The sequence below is a fragment of the Palaemon carinicauda genome, chromosome 5 (genome assembly GCF_036898095.1).
Source record: "Palaemon carinicauda isolate YSFRI2023 chromosome 5, ASM3689809v2, whole genome shotgun sequence".
NCBI classification, from domain to species: Eukaryota; Metazoa; Arthropoda; class Malacostraca; order Decapoda; family Palaemonidae; genus Palaemon; species Palaemon carinicauda.
This window is the reverse complement of record NC_090729.1, coordinates 180,252,861-180,269,881: the sequence shown is the minus strand read 5'-3', so window position 1 is coordinate 180,269,881 and position 17,021 is coordinate 180,252,861. Positions and strand designations below refer to the sequence as shown.

Genomic DNA, 17,021 nt, shown 5'->3' with positions numbered 1-17,021 from the left:
AGCTGTTCAGAAATATAAAATTAAGTCTGATAAACTTTCGAATCTTCAAGACTTGCAATGCAGTGTGTGTACAATCTCACAAAGTAGTAACAGAAGTCTCGTATAGTTGTTTATGTAAGGCTTTCAGTAAATAATGATTCTACCAAACTACGCCTTTGTGTAACAGGAAAATAATTGTACAGGTAGTAGCAGTGATATTCTATAGGAGTGAGAGAAAAAAGAATAAATGTCTACCACATGTTGCTTACATCGTAATATAACCGTGTATGGTCGTCGACCAATCAAAACGCTTCGCCAGTCCCTCGTAATCAGTGTTGCCAGGTGGGTTAGTGTAAAATTCCCCAAAACTCTTGATAAAAAATCCCCATTTCCAGAAATATATTTTCTTCTAATACAGAAATTACTCGCTATACTTCACGTAATTGTAAATAAACTAATTGCAACAATATAAAGGTTTACTCATCTCTGTTTCTTCTTCATAGATACATGTAGATAATATCGTCACTAGTCATCCAAAATCCCCAAACCTAAGGATAAATTCCCAAATCTAGGGATAAGTCTCCAAATCTAGGGGATAAATCCCCATATCTGGCAACCCTGCTCGTAATCTAACCAAGTGTGGCTGATCCACCAATCAAAACGCTTCATTATCCGTCCCTCATTCTTTTACGTTCTTAATAACGCAAACTCGCTCTTAACAATACATAACTTAATACAAATATAAAAATATATAATAATATAATAATTATAATAGAAAATAACGAGCTACAGGTATTGGTTAACGAATGACTCATAGGTTAAAAAGAAGGTACCCACCTCCGCTAAAAATAGTCGCTCCTGAGAAAGTGGAGAGTGCGCATTGCGCCGACCAGAACGTAAAAGATGGTGTGGTGGTGTTGTGGTTTGTGAAAAGTGAAACAATTCTAAGTGTATTGACGTTCCCTTATTAATAATTAACCGGAAAATGCAAATATGGTAAGCTAACCCTCATTACCGCCCTATTTGAAATAGAAGGTAGTCAGGCTTGATTGAGTTAGCCACCGTTAGCTAAATGAGTTTCCGTGTCACAGGATTTGATACCATAAAAGTGAGGGGACATTTGCCTACATTTTTATATATTCAGTTCAATTCCCATATGATTTGCGATGTATATTTCCTTCTGGATGACCGTGGCCGTTCGACCGTGTCACCTTCTAACTTGACTTCTCTGTTGGGTGATTTAAGTCGTTTATGATACGATATACTCGTGCTATAGAATATCTTATTTGCCTTATGTAAATTAACAGGCGCTACAATCAACCGTAGTGCCCTTTACAATACCTACAATACTATCTTAAGTTAACAGGATCTACAATCAACCGTAGTGTCCTTTACAATACCTACAATACTATCTAAGTTAACAGGATTTACTGCCCTTTACAATACCTACAATACTATCTAAGTTAACAGGATTTACTGCCCTTTACAATACCTACAATACTATCTAAATTAACAGGCTCTACAATCAACCGTATTGTCCTTTACAATACCTACAATACTATTTTAGCACTATTAGTTAATGTATTGTCTAAATGGGGAAAAAGTTCTTATGATCTTTAGGTAAAACTTTATCCGTGCACCGTCTTAGGAAAGTTTAGGTAAAGGGGGAAAGAAGGTTTTTAATGGCTACTGTTGGCTAAGTATAGTTATGGGGTTCAAACTTATGTGATAGTAGGGATTAATAAGATATGCTGATTAAAATCATTTTGTGTTAATGAAATGAAACCGTCCATAGCAGTTTAAGAGGACGAGTTTCTATAGTGTAAAACTGTTTTGGGGTAGAGAAGGTCTGGTTATTACTGCCAAGATTTTGTTAATTCATTATAAGTAGAGATGAGATTGTTACCTTGTAATTGGTGGTCATAATATTTATGTTTATGAAGTTTAAGTAGCCAGATTAAGGTTGTTTTTAGAAAGTGAGCTAGTTTTCTGCATCCTGTCTCAAAATTGATCATTATGTTTTAGACTATATTTTGATAAGTGGTTCTTTTGTGTTTTATGTATATCTGACCTTTATTGTAGCACTTTTTATGGTTCAACATCTTCCTTGTGGAAAACCAGGTTAACTAGTGAAAAAAATAATGTACATGAATTATGTCATCAGTAGCAACCCAGAAAATACTTATAAAATGTAGCTTGGGCTGTTACAATGGTGTTATATCCTAACCCAATAATCTTGGTCCATACATGGCTCGGGGGTTTGGTTAACTGCCACGAAGAACTACCTACCTAACCTGCCCTAAAGTGCCAGAAGTCAGAAAATACAGGAAACCATTCAAACCTAACCTAGCCTAGTCTAACCTTGTATGACGGGTCCTTGCCTAACCTTCAATGTCTTCAGATTTTCCCATTTTGAATGGGTTTTCTGTTTCTTATCAGCCTTTTTAAACATCTCTGGAAAAGTAGATTTGCAACCTTCCCTATAGAATTTAAGACATTCATTAAAAACTTTCAATGGAAATGAATTACACTGCAAAATTTCATTGAGAAAGATTTCTTTGTAACCTTCATAGGACATACAGTAGGTAGAATTTCTTTGAAAGAAAGAGGATAGCTTGTAACCTTCCTTAGAAATATTTCCTCGTCTTCAATCGCAACTTTGTATGAGCATTCTCCACCTTCTTCGGTTCTCTTGTTCATTTTTGCCCCATATTTATAATGTTTATCTTGCTGCACTTTGCTTTAAGGACTTTTCCTGGTCCTGTCACTCGTGGAAACCCTGTGAGCTACATGACCTACGAGATTTGTTTGTTGTATACATTCTTAGGTATTTAGAGTATCACACAGCGTATTCCACGTTTATTGTCAAATCTGTATTAGGGTAGTTTGTAGCGCTACGGCCAAGCGTCCTAATTTTCTTATTATCGCTCCGACTGTTATCTTGTATAGAATAAAAACGTTTGGAAATGGTCTACTGATCTTAAATGTGTGCTTAAACACATACTTTTATATTTTTTGCCGAAAACCCTAAATTACCCGAAAATGTATGAGGCTCGAGTTCTTACTCTGGCCACGAATCTTCTCGCTCCCGTAGTAGGTAAGGGGGGGGTCCGGGGGGGCGAAGCCCCCCTGGGTAAGGATACGGCTTTTAGCATAGGTTAGGTGGGTTTTTTAAGTTGGCTTCTCCCGGCAAAATCATTTTTAGAACGACGGCCACGGTTCAGAATATTCCAGTTTTCTACGAACTCGATTTTAGAATGAAGGCCACAGTCCACCCCACTTTATAATATTCCCATTTTCTATGAATGAAAACGGATATGGCCATCACCCTACAAAGGCTCCCTGTATTATTGAAGCACAGAAAACAAGAAAGTCTTCAACTTCTTGCAGGCCTTAATATCTTCAGTCCTTCTGATGACTAGTGGGACCTTGTTATGTAGTCTTTGGATTGTATATTTGAAACCCTTAGAGCTCACAGTAGAGGTACATCTTGACTCCAATAGAACTTAGGCCTTCCCCTTCTCCTTTCATCCACCTTCACATTAATCACTTTTACAAACATTGTCCTCTTGTCCTTGTGTAACATAACCAAACCCTATATTGTAGTAGTCTTTGATGGAGTTTCTTCAGATACTTGCAATAATTGGATAGTGTCTCTTATAAAAGGATTTTTGATCCTATTACTTCTCGTTACTTCACATATACATCTCAGCATCCTCAGTTTTACCACTTCGGTTTTTTTTTTAATAGACCGTTATCCCCTACGCGTAAGTCCTGAAAACCATTGCTGGTCTAATTATGCTTTAGTATGGATATTTTCTTTTGACCTTAGCACTGATCATCTTGTCACTCAAGATTCCTAATGATCTCCAATATTTACCTTATACTTTTCTGAAGTCCTATTAATGCTTATTGTGTTGTTACTATGGCATATACTGTATATTCTGTCATCTCTTTTGACATACTTTACTTTCAGAAATGCTCCTTTTTTTTTTACCTTGAAATAAATACCGGGTGTAGTCATTTCTGTTCATCTCTCTCTCTCCATTGTGTGCCTTAATACAAAAATTTAATTAGATGCTTTCCCTGGCACAAACCTAAATTGCTCTTCACTTATTGTGGTTTCTCTTCGTCGTCTTTTTTAAAGAATTTATTCTTTGTTTTTATTGTGTGGTGGGTATTAGTGTTATCCTGCAGGAATAAGGTCAATCATATAATGTATTTACTTTATAGTATTTCTTCCTTACGTAACCAGTGGGGGCTTATGCCTTCCTGAACCTTTTTAGTGGTAAAAGTTTAAAAAATCTCTCTCTCTCTCTCTCTCTCTCTCTCTCTCTCTCTCTCTCTCTCTCTCTCTCTCTCTCTCTCTCTCTCTTCTCCTTCCTTCCTTCGGGAAAAATCTGACCGAGGCGCAAGTACTGAAGGCAGGAATTTGTAGGTGCCAGATAAGTCGCTGTCCGTGGACATTCTCCTTGAAACCAGTGACTCACTCTCTCTCTCTCTCTCTCTCTCTCTCTCTCTCTCTCTCTCTCCTCTCTCTCTCTCTCTCTCTCTCTCTCCCCCTCCTTTGGGAAAAATCTGACCGTGGCGCAAGTACTGAAGGCAGGAATTTGTAGGTGCCAGATAAGTCGCTGTCCGTGGACATTCTCCTTGAAACCAGTGACTCACTCTCTCTCTCTCTCTCTCTCTCTCTCTCTCTCTCTCTCTCTCTCTCTCTCTCTCCTTCGGGAAAAATCTGACCGTGGTGCAAGTACTGAAGGCAGGAATTTGTAGGTGCCAGATAAGTCGCAGTCCGTGGACATTCTCCTTGGAACCAGTGACGAGTCTCCCATTAAAGGTTGAAGGTTTGTATTGTATTTTTCCTAACCATACAAACCTCGAGACTTTTGAGTAACACTGCCTGCCTCAGCCACCCCACAAGTTGTAGGACAAGGTCAAAGCAAAGGTAGCACTACGTCAGGTCGGCTGCAGCTGTGTTTACCTCAGTAAGAAGCTCAACGGTTGTTCCAGCTTCACTGAAGTCATACTACTATTTCAAGTCAGGTTTTTATGGTTAGGAAAAATACAAATTGATTGAAAAGTGTGTGATTTTTTGGTGGATATAAAGTTGTTTTGTGGTTTTATATGGCCTCTAGATGATTAATTGCTTTCTCATTCCTTCTTAGTGTTGTCTGTTCTTGTACAACTTTTAATACCCTATTCTCTTTTCATTAAAGTTTTTTGCTATTACTACAGTGATAGTTATTAAAGACTTTTATGTAAATTAGTTATAATAATTGAATGTATTAATGCCACCAAGTAAGGTTTCACTAAATTCACAAATCGTGTTTTATATGAAGTTTTACAAATAAGGGAAGTCATGGTCATTAAAACTGTGGGTGCTGCATAAAATACATGCAGAGGCTATCAAAATTCTGACTACAGTACTACACTCAACCCTTAAGCCCTGCCAGTTGGCTCTTTGTTTCTAGAATTCAACCATATCATATAAGATAGTTTTCTCCCATTTTTGTGCCATCCCACACTTCTATTTGCGTCCACACTTCATGAGCATCAAGCTCATCGATATGCGCATTGTCCGCACTGCCAGTTGATTGATGACGTGCAACTCTTTAAAAGGTTGATAGCGAACACACTATTATGCTATCTGTGCACATTCATCACATGCAGGGCGCTCGCCAAGATATGCGTGCTGTCGCTCTGGCCTTCACACCTATCGTACTCGCATTTATATTGGCCCTCCCCTTTTCTGCTCACCTGGATATATAGTATTCACTCACATGTAATGCTCTACCTGTCAAACTCCTTCAATTGGTGCCCACTCTCCTAAGAGAGCAATTTTACGTTCATCTGTTGGCACGCATGCACTCGAGAAGTATTTGCCCTCTTTCAATTGAGGAGATTTCTCCATGTCAGTTGCGTTCTACAATGCATATAGGCTATGTTCTGCGTGTTTGCGTTTTTTAAGGGTAGGAGAGGCTCTTTAGCAATGTTAACCAGCTCTTCTAGGAGAAGGATGCTCCAAAATTAAACCATTGTTCTCTAGTCTTGGGTAGTGCCATAGCATCTGTACCATGGTCTTCCACTGTCTTGGGTTAGAGTTCTCTTGCTTGAGGGTAGACTCGGGCACACTATTCTATCTTGTTTCTATTCCTGTTGTTATTTTCAAGTTTTTATAGTTTATATAGTACTGTATATGAAATATTTACAGTATTTTAATGTTATTTTATTCTTAGACTCCTTGTAGATTTTCCTTATTTCCTCTCCTCACTGGGCTATTTTCCCTGTTGGAGCCCTTGGGCTTATAGCATCCTGCTTTTCCAACTAGGGTTGTAGCTTTACAAGTGATAATAATAATAATAATACGCGCTCACCTGTTGTATGCACTCGTACCTTTCTATTAAAGTACGCTCCCTGGCACACATGTGCCCTTCTGTTATAGGACAATCTCCTTTGGGGACAAGCACTTATCTTAAGATGAGCTTGAAGGTACCCAGGCACTCTTCACGTGCAGCCTACCCTCTAGTTTGGATGAACACAACTCCCTGCAGTCATTCTCCAGTACATGAGGATTCTGTACATCAATATACGTTGTGTCCTTTAGCCTCCCTCATATACACGGTCAATCACTAGTTTGTTTTATAAGAAAGGACACATCTGCTCGAACACACTCTTATGTTATGAGCACACACATTCTTGTACCAAAGAAAGAGTAGGCATTCACCTAGTAGCAACTAGTCACCAGCTCATTCCCAAAGATATGTGCATGCCTTGATCGAAGTAATGTACTGTAATACCCTCGTAAGAGGAGGTTTCATTAGGGATATTTTTAAATATTTAACTTAGCCGGTGAATATATAGCTGCAACTCTGTTGCTCGACAGACAACTCTACGGAAAAACTCGCCAGCGATCGCTACACAGGTTGCGGGTGTGCCCATCAGCGCCATCTGTCGACCAGATACCCAGCTCTCAATGTAAACAAAGACTCAATTTTCTCTCTGTCGACGTGTCGACAAGACGTACTTTACTCGCTGTTGCTAAACTGGAGTTTTTCACATCTAATTGGTGAAGTACTATATTCTAGTTTTGAGCTTTCGCTGTGCAGGGTTTTTCTTCACACAAATCCTTGAACTCTTTTTTATATCGGATTCTTTGTTGATGACTTTTTGATCGTTTTTTTGGATTTTCCCTTGACCAATTCAAAATGGCTGACCTTTCACAAGTTCCCAAATTTAGGAAATGCAATGCTAGGGACTGTTCTAGGCGTCTTCCGAAGGCTTCTATCGACCCTCACACTGTTTGTTCCAATTGTCGGGATAAAACCTGTCAATTGGAAGATCGGTGTGAGGAGTGCGTTGGTCTTTCGGAATTCGATTTTATCGAATTTCAAAAGTACACACGTAGGCTAGAGAGAGATAGAGTTAGGAGAAGTTCTTCTCGTTCTATTGATGTATCCTCTCCTCATGCCCCACAACCTATTCCTTCCCCTGTAGTGGTTGCTCCTAACCCCCCTCCTGGCACTCAGGAACCATCGATGGCTGACATGATGCGTGCCATCCAGGCTCTGGGTGAGAGAGTTGAGTCCCTTGCTAGTGACCGTAATCAGCTCATGGCGGATGTTAAGGAGCTTAAGTGCTAAAGTGCCAAGTGATAGTGTTGTGGACAGTGTTGCGCTTGAGGGTTCGTCTGTTCGTGCCTGTCGTCCTCCTAGTACGGGACCTCTTGCAAGCTCCCAAGTCCAGGGGAGAAGCAATGTCGTACGACGTATGGGTTCGAGAGGCTTTAATCAGCGAACAGACGTTCCCTCCGTGGTATCGGGCGTATCTCCCCAAGATCGCTCCTACCTACCTAAGACGAGAGAGCCCATTTATACCTCGTCTTCTGAAGGTGTTTCTCGCAAGAAACTTTGGACCAAGGTCTCGCGACCGTTAAAACGTAAATCGGTCCCTTCAGCACAAGTCCAACGGCCCGGTTGTAGCCACTGGGTCAGTTCGGACTCGTTGCCGTCATCCAATGACTGCTCACCACTTGAGAGGCAAAGCGGTACCGCTTCAGACACTAACACCGTCTGTCGCCGCACCTGCACCTGCTCCCGTAGACCCTAAGTGGTCTCTACTGCAAGACATGCAGTCTAAACTTACGTCTCTGATGCAGGACTTTCATGCGGAGAAGGTTGCTGCCGTACCAGCTAGTGCAGTACCTAGCCTACAACCCTCCAAGCGATCGGTTGTGCGTCCTGTGGACGCTGAGGTAACCTTCTCACGCACACCAGTTGAGAGAGTTCCTCCACCCATGCGTTCCAGTGTGATCTGCCAGCCGCATGTTGACGTTAAGCGACGCACGGAGGTTGCCTTTGACGTTCTGGATGTTCAACAACCGTCAGAGTTGCCTTGTTTTGACGCGGTGCGTCAACCTCCGCAACCCAGTGTGGTTTCCACTGCGCAACCCTATCAGTCTAGACAGTCTGGGGTAGACGCTGTGCCTCCCCGCGCTACCATGGTTGTTGCCAGCTCACAGACTGGGCAGTAGGTCCATGACGTTGCGTCCGGCTCAGTCACGCATGCACCAGTGCGACCGGACTCAGCGAACCAGCCGTTACCCACTCCGTTGCCGTTTCCTCATCAGTTGTCGGATGAGGAACTTTCTGATGATGATGTTGCTGCACATATAGATGAACCACAATCAGAATTGGACGAGCCTAAGTCTACTTAACCCTCTTTGGACTTTAGAAAAGTTTTGGCCACTTTCAAAGAGCTGTTTCCTGACCTGTTTGTTTCTGTGGCTCCTCGTTCTCCGCCTTCAGAGTTTGTTTTAGGCATACCGTCTACCACTCCTGCCTTTACTAGACTCGTCCTCGCACGCTCGTCCAAGAGAGCTTTGCGGGTGATAGGAGAATGGTTGCAGTCCAAGAAGAGTTTAGGGAAGACAGCATTTGCTTTTCCCCCTGCTAGACTCTTCTAGATCGAGCGTCTGTTATGCCACGGGAGAAGTTCTCGGCTTGGGAGTTCCTGCCTCTGCCCAGGGCGACTTCTCAAGTCTTGTAGACTCTCCCCGCCGCCTTGCCATGAGACGCTCTAAGATTTGTTGGTCATCATCGGACCTGACCTTTTGAAAGGAATCTTTAGGGCCTTCGAAGTTTTTAACTTCTTAGACTGGTGTCTAGGAGCCCTAAGCAGGAAGATCTCTTCGACAGATAAAGAGACTTCCTTGCTCATTATGTCCTGCATGGACAAGGCCGTCCGTGATGGGTCTAATGAGCTTGCTGCATCTTTTGTGTCCGGAGTCCTTAAAAAGCGAGAAAATCTCTGCTCATTCCTTTCTGCTGGAGTTACACCGTGCCAGAGATCTGAGCTTCTCTTTGCTCCTCTTTCCAAGTGCCTTTTTCCAGAAGTCCTGATTAAGGAAATAGCCGCTTCGTTAGTGCAGAAGGACACTCACGATCTTGTTGCGTCCTCAGCTCGCAAAGCTCCCCCTTTGCCTACCTTGTCAGCTAGACCAAGGATGGACACTCCAGCGTCTCGCTTTATTCCGCCCTTTCGTGGCAGAGCCTCCAGCAGAGGAGGTGCTCGTGCCGAAGGGAAGCGAGGGAAGAAGAAAGGATCCAAGTCCTTTAAGGGCAGAGTCTGACTGCCCGCAACTTCAGACAGCAGTGGGAGCCAGACTCAAGAACTTCTGGCAGGCCTGGGAGAAGAGAGGCGCAGATGCACAATCTGTGAAGTTGCTCAGAGAGGGGTACAAGATCCCTTTTGTACGGAAACCCCCTCTAGCAACGTCTCCCATCGATCTCTCTCCCAGGTACAGAGAGGAAGAAAAGAGACGAGCCTTGAAACGGGAAGTGTCTCTTTTGCTAGAGAAGGGAGCGGTGGTCAAAGTCTCGGACCTTCAATCTCCGGGATTCTACAACCGCCTCTTCTTGGTTTCAAAGAAGACAGGAGGGTGGAGGCCGGTGCTAGACGTCAGTGCGCTGAATGTCTTTGTCACAAAGACGACGTTCTCCATGGAGACCACAAAGTCAGTCTTAGCAGCGGTCAGAAGGGAAGACTGGATGGTCTCTTTAGACCTAAGGGACGCCTACTTCCACGTCCCCATCCACCCAGACTCCCAACCTTTTCTGAGATTCGTTTTCGAAAAGGTGGTCTACCAGTTTCGGGCCCTGTGCTTTGGCCTAAGCACAGCTCCTCTCGTATTTACGAAGCTGATGAGGAATGTAGCCAAATTCCTCCATTTATCGGACATCCGAGCCTCCCTTTATTTGGACGACTGGCTTCTCAGAGCCTCTTCCAGTCGTCGCTGTCTGAAGGATCTAAAGTGGACTCTAGATCTGACCAAGGAATTGGGTCTCCTTGTCAATATAGAAAAGTCGCAACTGGTCACATCCCAAACTATTGTGTATTTAGGGATGGAGATTCACAGTCTAGCTTTTCGGGCTTTTCCGTCGGCCCCCACAATAAGTCAAGCCCTGTTATGCATCCAGAACATGCTGAAGAAGGAACGCTGCTCAGTCAGGCTGTGGATGAGTCTGGTAGGGACGCTATCATCCCTGGAACAATTTGTGTCATTAGGAAGACTACACCTCCGTCCGCTTCAATACCATCTAGCTTTTCACTGGAAAAAGGACAAGACGCTAGAAGCGGTCTCGATCCCCATTTCCGAAAAGATGAAGTCTTGTCTGACTTGCTGGAAGGACAGTATCAACCTAAGAGAGGGTCTTCCCCTGGCTGTTCAGACTCCCAACCACGTTCTCTTCTCGGACGCTTCGGACGTGGGATGGGGCGCGACATTAGACGGTCGGGAATGTTCAGGACTGTGGAACTCGAGTCAGAGGATAATGCATATCAACTGCAAGGAGCTGCTGGCAGTACATCTGGCCTTGAAAAGCTTCAGGTCTCTCCTTCGAGGCAAAGTGGTGGAAGTGAACTCGGACAACACCACTGCCTTGGCGTACATCTCCAAGCAAGGAGGGACCCACTCACTGACGTTGTACGAGATCGCAAGGGACCTGCTCATCTGGTCAAAAGGTCAAGACATATCACTAGTAACGAGGTTCATCCAAGGCAACTTGAATGTCATGGCAGATTGTCTCAGTCGGAGAGGGCAAGTAATTCCAACAGAATGGACCCTTCACAAGGATGTATGCAAGAGACTTTGGGCCACTTGGGGCCAACCAACCATAGATCTCTTTGCGACCTCGCTGACCAAGAGGCTCCCAATCTATTACTCACCAGTCCCGGACCCAGCAGCAATACATGTAGATGCCTTTCTCCTAGATTGGTCACATCTAGATCTCTACGCATTCCCACCGTTCAAGATTGTCAACAAGGTACTGCAGAAGTTCGCCTCTCACGAAGGGACAAGGTTGACGCTAGTTGCTCCCCTCTGGCCCGCGAGAGAATGGTTCACCGAGGTACTTCGATGGCTAGTAGACGTTCCCAGAAGTCTTCCTCTAAGGGTGGACCTTCTACGTCAGCCACACGTAAAGAAGGTACACCAAAGCCTCCTCGCTCTTCGTCTGACTGCCTTCAGACTATCGAAAGACTCTCGAGAGCTAGAGGCTTTTCGAAGGAGGCAGCCAGTGCGATTGCTAGAGCAAGGAGAGCATCCACCCTTAGAGTCTACCAATCGAAGTGGGAAGTCTTCCGAGACTGGTGCAAGTCAGTCTCTGTATCCTCGACCAGTACCTCTGTAGCTCAAATAGCTGACTTTCTCTTATACCTGAGAAAAGGACGATCCCTTTCAGCTCCCACTATCAAGGGCTACAGAAGCATGTTGGCATTGGTCTTCCGGCATAGAGGCTTAGATCTTTCCAACAATAAAGATCTTCAGGACCTCCTTAAGTCTTTTGAGACCACTAAGGAGCGTCGTTTGGTTACACCTGGTTGGAATTTAGACGTGGTACTAAGATTCCTCATGTCAGACAGGTTTGAGCCGCTACAATCAGCCTCCCTGAAAGATCTCACTTTAAAGACACTTTTCCTGGTATGCTTAGCCTCAGCTAAAAGAGTCAGTGAGATTCATGCCTTCAACAAGAACATCGGATTTTCGTCAGAAAAAGCCACATGTTCGCTACAACTTGGTTTTCTAGCCAAAATGAGCTGCCTTCTCGACCTTGGCCTAAATCGTTCGATATTCCCAGCTTATCGAAGATTGTAGGCAATGAACTAGAAAGAGTCTTATGCCCTGTGAGAGCTCTTAAGTTCTATTTAAAGCGCACTAAACCTTTACGAGGCCAATCTGAAGCTTTATGGTGTTCAGTTAAGAAACCATCTTTGCCTATGTCAAAGAATGCTTTATCCTACTTTATCAGACTGTTAATATGAGAAGCTCATTCACATCTGAGTGAGGAAGACCAAGCATTGCTTAAGGTGAGGACACACGAAGTTAGAGCTGTCGCAACTTCCGTGGCCTTTAAGCAAAATAGATCTCTGCGAAGTATAATGGACGCAACCTATTGGAGAAGCAAGTCAGTGTTTGCGTCTTTTTATCTAAAGGATGTCCAGTCTCTTTACGAGGACTGCTACACACTGGGACCATTCGTAGCAGCGAGTGCAGTAGTGGGTGAGGGCTCAACCACTACAATTCCCTAATTCCATACCCTTTTTAATCTTTCTCTTGAAATGTTTTTATTGTTGTTTTTTGGGTTGTCCGGAAGGCTAAGAAGCCTTTCGCATCCTGGTTGATTTGGCGGGTGGTCAAAGTCATTTCTTGAGAGCGCCTAGATTAGGGGTTTGATGAGGTCCTGTTGTATGGGTTGCAACCCTTGATACTTCAGCTCCTAGGGGTCGATCAGCATCCTAAGAGGATCGCGAGGCTCCGTAAGGAAGACGTACTTAAAAGGCAGAGTAATTGTTCAAGTCGACTTCCTTACCAGGTACCTATTTATTTTGTTTTTGTTATTTTGATAACTTCTAAAATGAAATAAAAAACTCTTAGCTCATAAAAGTGTAAACATATATTACTGGTCTCTACCCACCTCCTGGGTGTGAATCAGCTATATATTCACAGGCTAAGTTAAATATTTAAAAATGATATTTTGATTATAAAATAAATTTTTGAATATACTTACCCGGTGAATATAAATTAAATGACCCTCCCTTCCTCCCCAATAGAGACGCAGTGGGACGAGGAGAAAATTGAGTCTTTGTTTACATTGAGAGCTGGGTATCTGGTCGACAGATGGCGCTGTTGGGCACACCCGCAGCCTGTGTAGCGATCGCTGGCGAGTTTTTCCGTAGAGTTGTCTGTCGAGCAACAGAGTTGCAGCTATATATTCACCGGGTAAGTATATTCAAAAATTTATTTTATAATCAAAATATCATTTTCATGAAGTAGGCAGTTGCCGCAAGAGGTGATCTTCGTCTGTGTCACAATTCTCCTCTGGCCACCACCTCGCGTATGTTCTCCAAATCCTGGTACAGTACTGAGTGTCTGAGGGTCCTTTTGACGGGATAGCATAGGCCCTTCTGATGTACAGGGAGTAGCACAGTCACCTAAGGCCCATAATGGACCTAGGGAAGCCCTTTGGACTAGTGAAATAGGATGGGAGAGACAGAAATGTGAAAGATGGTCTTTGATGGGAAAACAATAGAGCATACAAGCCCTGACCAAGGGCCCACACCTGCAGAGGTGGAGAACTCTGAGACTGAATTCATTTTGTGAAGGTTTTAGCCCTGATCATGAAGCAGAACAACTCAAGTACAGTATCAAAAATCCCTGTAAAATGATGCAGACTTCCATTAACAGGAACTTTGGTGGCCCTCGAGGATCAAAGACATTGTTAGATCTTCCCTGGTCAGAACTGGCGGAAGAAGTTATACATAACCCTTCAGTCCTCGGATTCAAAACCTATTTGCTGGCAGGACAAAAAAAAAAAAATTTCAAGAAACTCCATTTTCGTGAAACCATCAAGTAAACGCATCCCCAAGTAATGTAGCAGAAAAATCCTGATGCCTTGGCTCCATTATGGGACCAAGAAGTCACACAAATTGGCTCAACGTTAGCTTTTTAAAAGAACCTGTTTGTGGCACAATTATTAAAGGCTTGAATCTGGAAAAGTCGACCTTCTGCAGTAGTATACCCACAAGTTTATGGACACGTTTTCATTGGGACTGTGGTAGCTGCTCAGTAGGTTGTGTAGCGTGTCAGGGTCCTTCCTGGACAAGAAACGGTCGTGATATTAGACTGTGATGAGAGGTAGTGTTAGTGTCGGCCACTTTTTTCATCTCTAAATTCTCTATCTTCCTCTCTTCCTTCACTTCTCTTGGGGTGCCTCGGTTGTCCCGTTATTTGCGGGAGCAGATTTTGATGCAGGTAAGCATTCATGCTGAGCAGTGTTCTCTCTGTAAGGATGTAGAAGTCTCTCTCCATCCTCCTTGTGAGGGAGAGGAGGGTTTGTATGTTGTACCTATTACTTTATATTGGCCTTACATTGACAGTACTGTACAGTATTTACATACAGTACAATGGTATACAGTACTGTAGGTTCTCCCGTGGCCATCTTTCCTTAGAAAACTAGTCTACTTTTTAAGATTAACACCTCATTATAATCTTTAACTGCTGCATTTCAGCTTCACTTTTGTTGTTCTACTATGTAAAGGACTCAGGTTTGTAAAGTTGAAAAAATTCTAAATTATTTGAAATTTTTCATGTTTTTTTTTTTTTTTTTTCTATTCTCGCTTGATATTCATGTACAGTACATGCCCTCCCTCCGACATTCCCACTTGTGACTTTGAAAGTGAAGAAAGAGAAACTCCTAGCGCTTGCGCTATCGACCTTTAACTGCTAGATTGTCTCGTTAATTTACAGGGTTCGTGTATCTTTCAAAAGAGAAAGAAAATGGGAACATTTCTGATAAATTTTTTTGGGGAAAATCCATAAAAGACCTTCCGTTGAGAAATGAATTAGCAATATGAACATCATGTGAGCATACAAATAAAAAATTTAATCATGCCTAAGTCTAATCAATGATGTTTATTTTTTTACCTTTTTTTTCCATTACAGTCTAGCCCAAATAGTGCTGAAATTTCTGGCTCACCATCCCCTGCTCCAAGTAGTATAGGGAACAATGCGCCCAAATATGGAACACTGGTACCAAATAGGTAGGTCAAGGTTTTAAATTTTTATTTATCTTGTTACTTGTAGTCACACTATTTCTTAACCACGTTAATGGATAACTGTACAGTACTGTATACCGTACTAGTTTGTCATGAAGAATAAGAGCAGCAGGAAATTTCACAGATACATGAATTGTTAGGAATATAGGATAAATCTTTTTGGCATAACTAGGCGCCTATACTCAAAATTATATAGATCATTATTATTTTTAAATATAAAACTTACCCGCTGGTTATATAAAAGAGCTGAAGTCCCTGACGCCAGGGCAGAAAATTCAAATCTCGCGCTATCGAAGATACGCCAGGTGTACCAACCGCACCCTAGCGGTAGAACAGGTGGAACTACACACCAACTTCAGTTCTTCTCTCTGCCGTCATAGCTGACTGACATACAGAAGTTCGCTCTCGTGTTTTTACTCTCTTGGGAAGTTGTTTGGTGATGTACAACGTTCTTTTTTGAGTTTAAGCTATCGTTGATTAATTTTCCTTGGTTCTTATCTTGAAATCTTTTTGTTTGAGATTTTCTTTATTGTTTTTTCCCTTACTTTTTGCTTGTCGGTCTCTCACGTTAACTTTAAAATGGCCGACTCCTCCCCTGCTCAGCGTAGGTGTGTTAGTGAGGGTTGTCGTACACGACTTCCTAAGGGATCTATTGATCCTCATTCTATTTGTGTAAAATGTAGGGGTAAATTTTGTTCATTAGATGATAGGTGTAATGAGTGTCTTTCCTTAACTGATGATGATTTTGGTACTTACGATCGTTATGTTAGGAGACTAGAGAGAGATAGACTTAGGCGTAGTTCTTCCCGATCTGTGGATAGAACCTTACCTAATTTACCTGTTCCTAATCCTGTTCCTTCCCCTGTGGTGGTAGATCAGGAACCTACTATGAAGGACATGTTTACTGCTATTTTGTCTCTTGGTGAGAAAGTTGAGTCCTTAGCAGCCGATAGAAATACTATCTTTTCAGAGTTAAAGGTATTGAAAAACCGTGATCCTATCGGAACTGTGGAAAGTGTTTCAGTATCTGATGTGGTACCGAAGAATCGTGACTCTCTCGGTGTTGTGACAAGTGTTGATAATGTGGTTAGTGTTGCGGAAGGTGCGTCGACTCGAGTGTCTGATGTGGTACCGAAGAATCGTGACTCTCTCGGTGTTGTGACAAGTGTTGATAATGTGTTTAGTGTTGCGGAGGGTGCGTCGGCACGATCTTGTCGTTCACCTAGCCTTAGACCTCTTTCGAGCTCTCGAACCCATGGGAGAAGTAATGTCGAACGGCTTAAGGGAACGAGAAGCATCATCAATCGTGCAGACGTCCCCTCGAATGTTCCTGTTGCCGTAGCTCAGGTCGTTCACCCTCATCGTAGGAAAGGTGAGGTTCATACGTTATCCCCGTCTTCCGATGAAGGGTCGGGGAGTGAGATCTGGCGGCGAGCGTCGAGACCGCTTAAACGCTCCCATGTTGATTTGGACGCGGCGCGTCAAAACACACAGCGTCGGGAATCGCCTGTGCGGCCAGGATGTAGTTCGTGGGGTTCACCGGAACGTTTCCGTTCTCCCAGCGCTTGCACTCCGGCCAAACGTTCAGATCACCGTGTTCGTGCGGATATGATTCCTTCCGATTCGGACCTTGTAACTATTCATGCACCTCCTCTTCCATCGGATTGGCTTTCTTCCCCTGAAATGCGTGGTGACATTAGTGCGAATCTTCCTTCTAGGAGTTCTGTTGATCCGAAATGGACTGCGCTTTTGTCTATGAAGGAACAACTCTCTTCGTTGATGGATTCTTATCAACCAAGTGTTGGCGTTGTGTCTGGGCGTTCGATGTCAGACCAGTTATCGCACAAACGTTCGATGGTATATGGCCTTGACGAGTTATCACTTAGACGGTCTCCCATTCACAGTGTTCAACGCCAGGTTGATTTTGATGA

At 43.1% G+C, this 17,021-nt stretch overlaps 1 protein-coding gene across 1 annotated transcript in view; it reads left to right on the top strand.

The window, feature by feature from the left end:
- The first annotated feature begins 817 nt into the window (after positions 1 to 817).
- The window catches only part of LOC137641659 (uncharacterized), a 60,319-nt gene continuing 44,115 nt past the window's right edge, over positions 818 to 17,021 (top strand). The window contains exons 1-2 of the mRNA XM_068374415.1: positions 818 to 975; positions 14,978 to 15,075. Of these exons, the coding sequence (XP_068230516.1) occupies positions 973 to 975; positions 14,978 to 15,075 (101 nt within the window). The 5' untranslated portion in view covers positions 818 to 972. The remainder of the gene's footprint in view (positions 976 to 14,977; positions 15,076 to 17,021) is intronic.